Source organism: Chenopodium album, chromosome 9 (genome assembly GCF_948465745.1).
Source record: "Chenopodium album chromosome 9, dcCheAlbu1.1, whole genome shotgun sequence".
Lineage (NCBI taxonomy): Eukaryota > Viridiplantae > Streptophyta > Magnoliopsida > Caryophyllales > Amaranthaceae > Chenopodium > Chenopodium album.
The window spans coordinates 70,153,029-70,165,399 of NC_137842.1; the positions used below are offsets into that span (position 1 = coordinate 70,153,029).

Here is a 12,371-nt window from a genome sequence, read left to right on the forward strand (position 1 = left end):
TCAAACCTATTGCAAAAAGTAAAATTGTGTAAGTCGGTATAAATCAATACAAATCATTAAAACTATACAAAGTGGAATATATGAATAATGTTACAATGCGAGGAAATTTCATTGAAAATTACCTAAGGGATAACTCAAGTGGATAGAGCTTCTCTCCCGATTCCTAGAGACCTTGGGATCGATTATCATCTAAGGATGGAAATACCCAACGGATGATACGACCACCCGGTCCATCCGCTTTATTAAACGGATGAAAAACCCGGTTTATATGGATGAGAGGCGGGTGACGGGTGAATCAGGTGATGGATCGGGTGGATTCAGGTGGTGGTTAATCTCATCCCTTTAGTATTTTAAATATTCTTATTTTTTAAAAATAAATATAAATATCTTATACATATATAATATTTGCATATTAGAAGTTGTATGGTACGATTATATTTTATTTTTTTATGTTAATATTTGACATATCACAATTATTTTACAATAATTATTTTAATATTAAATGGTCAAAATAGTTTTCTCAAGTTTTTTTTATCTAAAATTAATTTTTATTCACCCACCCGTTTACCACCCTACCCATCCGTTTCACCCGCGATGATGGATGGATGAATGGATTTCGGGTGATGTATTATGCGCGCTCTTGTGACTCTCTAAAAAAAAAAAAAAATCACCTACTAAACGGCCGTGAGTATCCAATCATTCGAGAACACAGTCAGTCGTAACGGGGTCGTTTAGTTGTCGTCTTCCACATTTTCACATCTGAGTAATCTTAGCAGTAATCGATCATCGTTGTCATCCTCAAACAATCACGATATACACTCTTCTTTCTTTCTTGTCTCAGCTTCATCAATCTAGTCAAACCCCCCGAAATGTTCTCCCCTTCTCATCTCTCATCATTTTCCACCAACTTTTCTTCTTCTTCTTCAACCTAATTTCCCCCTTTTCCAGTCTCCAACAATGGCTTCCAGTGAAGAACCCAGCAAAAGCTCCAATCTTTATGACACCCCATCTTCCCCAACTCAACCCCTTCTCTCAAAACCCTACCTTTCATCTCCAATTGAAGAATATCACCCTCAACAACAACAAGCTTCACCTCAATCTGATTCCGATCGCACCCAATTCCTTCAAATCGCCTACAATTATGGTCCTAGAACTTTCAAAGACTTACCTTTCCTCATCCTCTTTCTTCTCTTCGCACTTTGCACTTTTGGGTTTGGTATTTTCTCAATTGTCCATCATAATTCTAATTTTTCTTCACTCTCTTCCTTCTCTTATGACCCCACTTCATCTTCTTGTGTCAAAACCCCCATTTCTAATCATGGGTCTTTCCCCAATTTTTATGGGTTTTCTAATTTTGATGGGCTTTCTAATTTAAGATATTCTAATAGTAGTAGTTTTGTAAGAGGGTTGATTTGGGTACTTGTGATTACCTTTGTATTGAGTTTGCCAATTGTATGGGGTGTGTTGTTGTTGCTTAAGCATTACACTAAGCAGCTTGTTTATGTTTCACTTCCTTTCTTTATTGTAATTCCTATTGGTGTAAATGTGTACTGGTTTGTTGCTTGCACTATTAGCTCCTCGTGTAGTGATGCATTGCCTCTTGCATATAGGATACTGGTGTTGTTGTTTGTCTTTTTGGTGATTGGGGTTATTGTGTGGATTTTCGTGATCAATTGGCATCGAATCGAGTTGACTATTAACATAATTGGTATTGCATCTGATGCACTTTCGAGGAATTTGGGATTGTTTGGTGTTGTTCCATGTTTGAAACTTGGGTTGCTAGCTTATTATGTGCCAATTGTCGTATTCTTGGTGTTCGCGAGGTATAATGGGAAGATTGTGCCTCGCGGATCCAAGGGAGACTATCATTGTGCTTGGAAGCAGGATAGTTGGGTGGGAGCTTATTATGCATTGGCTATATTGACTATGTTGTGGTCGGCGACTGTGATGTTGGAAACTAAGGCTTATGTGGTTAGTGGAACTGTTGCTCAGTGGTATTTCTCCAAGGATGATTCAACCCCAAAACGAAAGATCAGAAGTTCGTTGAGGTACTTTCCCTGCACTCCTTATATTTTTTTGATATAAACTCATAATTTATGTAGGTCTTTATGTATGATACTTAGTGAACTCCAAACATTGGAAGTCTTCAATCCTTATAAAATTGTGTTTATGATCATTTATCAAAATGTACATTCAAAACTCAACTGTAGGTTATAGTATGTTTTGGCTTTGTCAATGATCACTTATTTTGGTGGAGATAAAGTGTTGCTAGTTGGGAATAAGATTGCATCATTCAAATAAATCATCTTTAAGTGGTGCACAGGAAGTCGTCTTTAATTTAATGAAGTGTATTGCAGTTTCTAGACTTCCTACATGCTACATCTAGATAATATAGTCGAGAATCATGGATTAAAGGTTAGAGGTCTTAGCGATTGGTATGTAAGTTTGAACATGGCTTGATTTGTATCTTTGTCTTTTGGTTAAGGGAACTGAGATAAGAGGCCACTATCCTGTGATCAAATTATCTATTAAAACCATTGTTCAAAATATATATATATATATATATATATATATATATATATATATATATATATATATATCGATTGAAACCCAACAAAAAAAACGAAATATTCATATCTTCAGGCGGACAACAAGAAAGCAATGGAGACTAAGTAGTGATGGAGTTTGATAGTTGTTGTGCATACTTCTAGTTCAAGGTTTTAGACTTGTAGTTTGATATCCTTTTCTTTGTGGATTTTCCATGGTTCTTGTGACCCAAGAAGCACTTGCCTGTTGGTTTTACTGGAATTAGACATCCTTTTAGAGCATGTTTGGTAAGGGTATTGTTTTGGTTGGAAACAGATTCAATAAAACATTATCGTTGACCGTGTGTTTGGTTAAAGAGGTTTGAGTAGTAATTACCATTACCCTCCTCAAACTAGAAGAAAAGTAGTTAAGTTTAAGTGATTGCTTTCCATGGTTAAACCAAACAATTGAAAAGGTTTTAGGGGCCGTTTGGTTCACCCAAAGGAATCGGAATGGAATGAAAAAAGGTAATCAAAGAGAATGGAATGAAACCCATTCTTTTTAACATGTTGTTTGTTTTAAAAATAAACACCCAAGAATCACACCACCATAGCACCACCACGACACAACCGCAACACCTCCAATTTCAACAGTTATAGGTACCCACATCTTAGCCGCCGCCCCTCCCGCCGTCGCCGCCACTCCCGTGCTCGAAAACCACCCCTCCCAGTCTCCCATCACGCAAAAACCCTAAATAATCCTCCCTCTCCCCTCAAAACCGTCGGCCGCCGTTACCCCCGACGGTTTTGAGGGGAGAGGGAGGGTTTTCGCGTCAAGGCAAGGGAGAAGGGAGGGGGGTGGAGAAGGACCGGTGATCTCCGGCGACGATGGGGGGAGGAGTGACGATCTCCGGCGACGGATGAGGAGGGAGCAAGGTGGTCAAGGGAGATCGGTCCTTGGGCGGCGGCTGATGAGGAGGGGAGGCGGCGACGACGGCGAGCAGCGATGACTGGGAGAGGCAAAGGTGGCTGGACGGTGGGGTAGGGCAGCAAGGTGGTGGTTGGTGTGAGGTTGGTGGTGGTGATGGGGGAATGCAAAAGGGGAGGGGGGGTGGGGAATGAGTGTAGAGGGAAAATGGGTGAACCCAAAAATAAAAAGGGGTAAAGGGAATGGGAAAATGTGGCAAACAAACAATAACAAAGGGAATGAAACCCTCTCATTCCCATTCCCTTTGTTTATTACCCCCAACCAAACGCCCCCTTAGTATAATGAAACCACCCCCCCCCCCCAGTGTTTCCTTTCCATTCCGCTTCCAATGTTTGTACCAAATACTCCCTTAGGGTCTCAGTGTACGCTGTCTTGATTCCTTAGTCTGAAAAGGAAGCTCTGGCATTTACTAGCTAAAAAATCTTGTCGTTCTCAAGGAGTCTGCTAGAAGAGCCTTTTCTTTGTGTCCACAAACACTTCTGGTTTATTTTGGCAACTGTGATTTCATAGGAGATACCTCTATGAGTGATGAAGAAATCAACATGGAGTATGTGCGAAGGATTAGGAGAGTAGAGGTGGAGATTGCACTGAGGAAGATGAAACCTAAGAAGGCGGTTGGCCCTGATGGGGTACCGATAGAGGTGTGGAGGTGTTTGGGTAAGATTGGTATTGATTGGTTAACAAACCTTTTCAACAAGATATGGACGGCTACAAGGATCCCACAAGATTGGAGGAAGAGCACCTTGGTCCCGGTTTATAAAAACAAAGGAGACGCTCAAGATTGTTCTAACTATCGAGGAATTAAGCTTATGAGCCATACTATGAAGTTGTGGGAAAGGGTGATTGAACAAAGGTTGAGGGCATGCACAAGCATTTCAGATAACCAATTTGGTTTTATGCCTGGGAGATCTACTATGGAGGCAATCCATTTGATAAGACAAATGATGGAGTTTTATAGGGTAAAGAAGAAAGATCTTCATATGGTCTTTATTGATTTAGAGAAGGCATATGACAAGGTGCCAAGAGAGATACTTTGGTGGGCAATGTTGAAGAAAGGTATCCCACGAAGGTATGTAGACCTAGTTAAGGATATGTATCGGGATGTGTCAACAAATGTGAGGACATGCGGAGGGTTGACAAAAGATTTCCCTATTACAATCGGATTGCATCAAGGGTCTGCATTAAGCCCTTTTCTTTTTGCAACGGTTCTAGACGAATTAACTAGACCAATTCAAGATGAGGTTCCATGGTGTATGCTGTTCGCAGATGATATCGTTTTGGTGGATGAGACTAAGGATGGGGTTAATGTCAAGTTGGAGCAATGGAGGCAAAGGTTGGAATCTAGAGGGTTTAAGCTAAGTCGGAGTAAGACTGAATATTTGGTATGTCGTTTTGGCACTCAGAGGGGGACAAGCAATGAAGTGGTGAGTTTGGATGGAAAGGATTTGACCATGAGTGAATGTTTTAAGTACCTAGGGTCGATCATCCAGAAGAATGGTGACATTGATCAAGACGTGACCCACAGGATTAAGTCAGGGTGGCTTAAATGGAGAGCGGCCACGGGAGTGCTATGCGACCGCAGCATTCCCTTAAAGTTGAAGGGAAAATTCTACAGGACTGCCATAAGACCAGTGTTGCTCTATGGTACAGAATGTTGGGCTTCTAAGAAAGAGCATATTAAAAAGATGGAGGTTACGGAAATGCGCATGTTAAGGTGGATGTGTGGAAACACTTTAAGAGATAGAATCAGAAATGAGGTTATTCGCAAGAAAGTAGGTGTGGCGGGCATTGTAGATAAATTAAGGGAAAATCGTCTGCGTTGGTTTGGACATGTAAGACGGAGACCCGAGGGTGCACCGGTGCGAAGAGTGGAAGAGTGGGACCATGGAGGGATTAAACGAGGAAGAGGGAGACCAAAGATGACTTGGTTGGAAGGAGTGAGGAAGGATATGAAGTGCATGGATTTACGTGAGGATGAAGTTTTGGATCGTAAGGGATGGAGGAGAAAGATTTATGTTGATGACTACACGGAATAATCAAATTTGGTTCATGTTAGCCGACCCCACTTTTGGGATTAAGGCTTTGATTGATTGATTGATTGATTGATTGTGATTTCATAGCTAAATCAAATTGAACTATATGTACTATGGGTTAGTAAATAACTAATCTTACCAATCTTTCATGAATTTTAAGTGGGAAAGTGTCAGCTCTGTTTGAGGTCTTACTACTATTGAGGCAAAAGTGATTTGGAGGTTTGCAAATGAATGTGAGCTCTTCTGCTAGGATGTCATCAAGTTCATATATAATGTAATGAGGTCTTGGGTAGTGTTCTGATGGAGCCTCTCTTCCTCTCATGGTGTAGGCATATTAATTTCCATTGTATGTTATGAAGGCTGGGTGTGTTCAAATATTCAATTGGAAAATGGATGTAAGCTATTCTGCTAGGATGTCATCGAGTTCAATATAATGTAAGGAGGTCTTGGATAGTGGTCTAATGGAGCCTCTCTTCCTCTCATGGTCTAGGCATATTAATTTCCATTGTTGTAGTGAAGGTAGGGTGCTTTCAAGTCCTCAGTTGGTAATAATGGTTCAAGGTTTTTGGTGTAGCATTACCCTAGTGTGAGGTTCAGCTTAGATTTATTACAAATTCCCATAAGGAGGCTGCAGGTGAAGTGGTGTTAGTGTTGGACATTAAAAACAAGCATTCATTTTTTTCTATTCCTAGACATCCTAAATTCCTAATGGTTAGAATTTTTGGATAGATAAGTAGATAACTAGTCTTAAGCTTTTGAAGAATTTTTTAAAAAAGTTTTTCTTTGGCAAAATGACGATATATTTTGGTGGCATGATAAGAGCGATTTTGTAATAGACTGAATTTCTAGCTTAGTATTTCTGATTTAAGAAGGAAAATAAATGAGAATAGAAGCTTGAAGTTTGATTGATAATTGCAAAAGTGGTACAAAATGATATGGCTTCAAAAAAAAAAAAAAAGGTTACAAAATGATAGGTTAATAGCTTTAGGCTATTACTCTCCTTGATAACTTTAGATTATCACTCCCTCTTAGTTACCATTCGCTCTCATTCCACATTCCAAATCTCATGCCTTTCTACTGCTATGCTACTTCCCTTTTATAATCAAGCAAAACTATAAAAATTACCTAATATTAATACTGTTTGTCCTCTACTAGAATTTATTTTATACACCCGGTTATTTGCTCATTTGATAAATGAGAGCAAATTACCCCGGTGTACGGGTGTGTACAGAATAGGCTCTCGTCCTCTACTGCTCAAGAGATCAGAATTCAATCCTATGTTACCACACTCCCTAGTGTTTCTTTGATTAGTTTTGTTTGTCTTTTATTGTTGCTCCTTGTACCGAGTTCATTACAGATTTATTTCCTGTTAAGAATTTTGTAACTTTCCTGAGAGAAATTATGGAGCCTCTCTGCATATGATTTATGGAAGATGAAAGCTTTTCTTAAAGGAAAAAGCTTTTTCTTTTTTTCTTTTTTTTTCCCCCCGGATTTTTCACAATATACCCTTGAGTTTTTTTGTTTATTCACCATATACCCCTGAACTTTTTTGAATTCATCATATACCTACAAGTTTTCACAAAAATACACCATATGCCTTTGATGAGTAATGATTGTTAACTTCCTCCGTCATTAAGGTTAGTTATGACCCGAAATCACCCTAAATATATTCCCCTATCTCTGAAATCACCCACAATCCTTTTCCCTACTCCCAAATCCACCTCTAATTTCTTTTTCTCATCCTCGAAATCAATCATACGGATATGGTTATGGAGATTGGAGATTTTGAATGGTTTCTGAGGTTAGAGAATGAAGATGAATTGTTTCGGGGATGAGGGGAGATATCTAAGGTGGTTTCAAAGCATAATTAACAAAATTTCACTCATCTTGTTGTCAATTTGTCATTAGGGGTATGTGGTGAATTATTATAAAAACTCAAGGATATATGGTGAATTTGAAAAAATTCACGGGTATATGGTGAAAAAAACTTTTTTTTTTTTTTTTTTTTTTTTTTTTTGGTAACCATGGGCAGCTTCAAAGAGAATATCAGAGGTGTTCTTCAGAGAGGGAACTTTATTCTATTTGGATACCAAAATATTTTTGTCAGGAGGATCAGTATATTTATAACCTCTTTCTCTTGTAACCTTGGGTTCTTTCTTTGAAGAACTTGTTCTTAGCCTTATTTCTGATAAGTTGGTTGTAAGCTTGTAACTCATTCTGCCAAATATCTTCATTTGGCTTGGAAAAAGTGATGAATGAAGGCTGAAAAACTGAAGTATGGAGGATAGTTCTGTAGACATTTGGTGCTGCTTTTATCTCTAGGAAAAACTGGTACAAACAGATTTTGTTGGGTGGTTCTTGCTTGTGTCATCAAGAAACTCATCAATTCAAGCTCCTTTTTTTCAGGCAACTGTATAGCTGGAATAATGTGTTTAGTCATGTGTAGCATGAGGGTGTGATAGCTTGAAGGCATGATATATATTTTTTAATTAAAAATAAAATTCTTAGACCTCTATATTGTTTATGCACTTGTGATCTCTTTTTTACGTTTTTATTACTTATCAAATGTGATTATTTAAATTAACTTGGACTATTTGCACCTCTAATGTAAGGGGATTATGTTGCTAAGAAATGCTTGATTTTCTTTTCTCTTGTATTATGTGAAGAAAAGGGCACTTGTATACTCCTGTAATGGAGTAAAAAAGAAATTTAAAAACCCTGTCTTATCAGTCCAGCTGACTGTTTCTTTCCTATACGGTCACGCAATAAGTTATTTGCTTATTAACCATTCTTAGTCCAAGAGAACATCAGTTGGTCTCCCCAATTTAGCTCTGTTACTTGTAATATCATTTATTAGGGCACTTTATTACTTATTTTTGTCTTTGTGTTCAGGATATTTACTTTGATTTGCAAGAGCTAGCTTGGAATTGGTGTAAAAGTTAGCATACAATTTGAATAATTGACCGCTTCTATCTTATAATTAATTTGTTAATAATTTTAGATTTAGCTACCTGACTACAATATGCGGATAGTGCCAACTGCCAAATTAGCTGACCCTATCACACCGGAGCTTGGTGCTGCCGAATATAAACTTTAATTAAGTAGTTATTGTTGTGGCTTCTCCGTTCTACCAAGTGGGTTTGCTTTTGACTTGCGATGATCAAGCTTGTTGGAATTATAGGGATTCCTTTGTGATGCTTGGGACTTAAAGTTGTGGGGAGGATCCTAGGAATCCAATTAAGATTTTATGCGGGCAACAGTGATGGTCATTGTTGATGTTGGTAGTGCTATCAATTATATGTTTATTGATATACTTAGTGGGCATTGACCTACAAATGGACAATTGGAGGCTGCTCTTGAATTTTGGTCCATATAGTATATTCCCTTAAGCCTTGCAGTCACACTTGTGTGTGTTGATCTGAGAAATGGGCTATACAAGCAACCTGGGTCTTTATGGAGAATGCGTGTGATATTAGACGGTTTTCCACCTTGTGTTCCCCAAACTTTATATTATTCTTTGGAGTAAATTTCGTTGCATATATGGCCTTTGGCCGTCAGGCAATGAAATTGCAGGTCGCTGTCAATCTAGCCTTAAAATGGAATTTAGCTTTTACTCTTTTTTCGGCTTGCTCGGCTTGTGGACCCAGACTGACTTTTGCGGTATTCTAGAAGACTTTCCTCTAAAATTAGTTGAAATTCTTAAATTTTCACAGCAATTTTGTCTGCTCCTGTCTTATAGGTTTGTTTTTAAAAATAATACTTTGTATTGGTTTAGTTTTACCTGCCTTCCCTATGAGGCTATGACAAAGAGCCATAGGAGGAATTATCCTAATTTTTCTGGGACCTTATAAGGGTATCATGGGTGTATTCTTCAAACGTGGTCCATAAGCTTATTATTAGGCTGAGCCTTCTTGGTTCAGTGTCATCTATGATTTAGTTGATCAACATGGAAGGATTTGAGCTTTGACTCATGGAAATGTTCCTGGAGTTGGTATGTGTTTCATAAATGAAACTGCTTCCTGAAACATCTGTAAAATATGCTTATTGGGTAACAGAGTTTTGATTAAAATAAAAAGAGGAAGTATTTTGGAACACTTTAGCAACTATTTCTTGGCCTTGTAATAAAAAGAAAAAAAAAAGGGTCAAAATATATGGTTTCTCATGTGTATCTCATTTACAGAACCTTTTTACTTGCTAAAGTGGGTGGATTTTATTTTTATATTAGTAGGATATGTGTCTCTTTGTTTTACTCGCGTAAGTTGTTTATGAACCTAATAAATTTATACGTAGTCCTTTAATTTTTTGGGTGACTTCCCGTGAACTTCCAACTTCTCGTCTTCTACAGAGTGAACAAATATGGAATACATAAGCTGATCTAGTTAATACTAGCTATAGAGTTCATATAGGAAGATAATAAAAATATAAAGGTTCTGTTGCAGCCTGCCATTGAACCCAGCATTAATCTTCAAGGCAAATGCAATTACATCATTGCATCTGATTAATGTGTTAGTGCAGTGTAGCAGATATTATACAATGTTTTTTTTATCTGACCACTATTTACATTTACAGAAATGCATTTGGCCCTTCCGCTGGAACTATATGCTTCTCCGGCTTAATAATGTTTATTGTCCGCTTGGTGCGTGCTGCTGTTGATAGTGCAAGACAAGAAGAGGCTACTGGAATTGTGAATGTTGTCCTTCGGTGCTGCGTCAAAGTTTTCATGGCAGCTGTAGATTTTCTTAACAAATTCACCATAAACTTTGCTGCTATTACGGGTGAAGCTTATTGTACATCTGCAAGGATGACATATGAACTTTTGAAACGTAATCTTCTATCAGCTGTTTTTGTGGAGACAATTTCTACACGTTTACTGGGTGGGATAATCTTCGTCCTTTCTGCAGTATATGCTGTTGTGGTAAGTAGTTTACTTCATTTAGTCCGCTCTGTTGCTTTTTAAAGTGATATGAACACTAAGAGCGTGTAGCTTTTCTTTTCCTTGCTTAAAGAAAGCTATTACGATCTATGTTATTTTCAGTAACTTTATATTAGTTTCAGGCATAGTAATCACAAAATGAAAAGCTGGGCAGTAACAATTATTTTAACCTGTATAATAATGTTTTTAGGCCTAAATCCAATTTAAAAAGGCGTTTAGTAGCGCCAAACTCCATTTTGAAGTAATTTTCAGGTGTCAAATTCAGAATTAGCTGTGTATGAGAAATCCCCCATATGATTAGCTTTTTCTTTCTTTCTTTTTATCACCCACCCCCTCCTTCCCCCAAAAATAAGGTAAGGAAGAAGCTTCTCTTGTTAGTTATGTGTAATAATCATGGAAAATGAAGCTTTGCTATCTTCTTTTGGTTCCTCATTTACTTGTTTGTGTTCAAGTTAAGCTGAATGTGAATTTTTTTTTTTCTTTTTCTTTTAGGTCTGTGCTATTCTAAATGGTGTAACAAGTCTTGGAGTGTATTCATACTACATTTCCCTCCTGGCTTGGTTGCTGCTCATAGTGATGCTCGGTTTCTTTGTGCACCTGCTCGATGATGTGATTGACACAATATATGTATGCTATGCCATTGACCGAGACAGAGCAGAGGTTAATAAGCCTGAAGTCCATAATGTTTATGTGCAGCTTCCTATAAGCCGGAGTATCCGAACACCTCCACTCAACGTGTAAATTATCATACTCCAATTTCTTTTTGTTTTTTTTGTTCTGGTGTGGTTTGATTTCATCTCTGTATTCTGTAATTCTAATTTGTTATCCCACTCTGTAATACTTGGTGGGTTGTGTATATCCTCTGTTCATTTGTAGAATTGAGTTTTCTAACAATAAATTGAATAATTGAAGAGGTAATCTTCAAAGATATATGAGAAGAGTTAATTAGTTGTACAACTTTGCTACATTTTATTGGCTCTCCTAATGTTTTCCATTTCAGTTGTGAGAGTTAATGATATCTAAACCATATTCTGACACTACACCTATTGATGGTTGTCTCTTAATTGAATATGGTTGATTAATCATTTTATCCGTATTAGTCCTCTACACTAATATATGGGCATGTTCTGTTATAAGTTTAGTTAACTTCAGATAAGTTAAGTTTAGGAAAAATAAGTTCTAATAAGATTATTCAAGTACAAATTACAACTAAAATAAGTTTTAATAAATTCAGATAAGTTTAGATAAGTGAAATAAGTTGAATAGAACAGACCCTAAATATGTTAGCAGTAGATCTGTGAAATGATTATAGTTCATCCGTTTTGTGAAAATTGCAACGCTATTGGGGGAAAAAAATGAAACACTTTGATTTGTAATAATATATATCTGTACTAGACTACCAGGTATAAGGTAAATTTTCATTTCGAAGAAGACATTATAACCATATGTGCAAGAATAGACTACACCACTAAAACAAAAGAGAGTCATAACTCAATGATCAATATTATTGGTATATAATCCTATCAAATTCACAATCGGTCAAATGAGGAAGAAAAAGGGCGAATAATACTCCAACTATTGAGTTACACCCATAAGATTCGAAGAAGCTCAAGATGTTTGATGTTTCGTCTATCACCATGCCTCCAAATGCATAATGCCATAAACTGGTTACAAATCATGATCTACTCACAAACATTTGCATATGTTTGGTATGTACCTTGGAAAAATGAGAGATAATAAGCCTACTAAACACGATTTCTTTCGCTACATCCATTAGTAACATGCTGCAAACTACTGGCGAAATTCATGGGGCCAGCTTAGCTTTATTCCGTGTATCCATCCATCCATCTTCACCATTCACACCCTCAAGCTCAGAACTTATCCTTTTTACT

The 12,371-nt window shown here is 37.5% G+C and overlaps 1 protein-coding gene across 1 annotated transcript; it reads left to right on the forward strand.

The window, feature by feature from the left end:
• Window positions 1-762: 762 nt before the first annotated feature.
• LOC145559075 (uncharacterized) lies at window positions 763-11,436 on the forward strand. Its single transcript, XM_081620480.1, has 3 exons — window positions 763-2,048; window positions 10,116-10,461; window positions 10,972-11,436. The coding sequence occupies exons 1-3, from the start codon at window positions 958-960 to the stop codon at window positions 11,218-11,220; spliced, it is 1,686 nt and encodes a 561-aa protein (XP_081476606.1). The 5' UTR covers window positions 763-957; the 3' UTR covers window positions 11,221-11,436.
• Window positions 11,437-12,371: the final 935 nt, after the last annotated feature.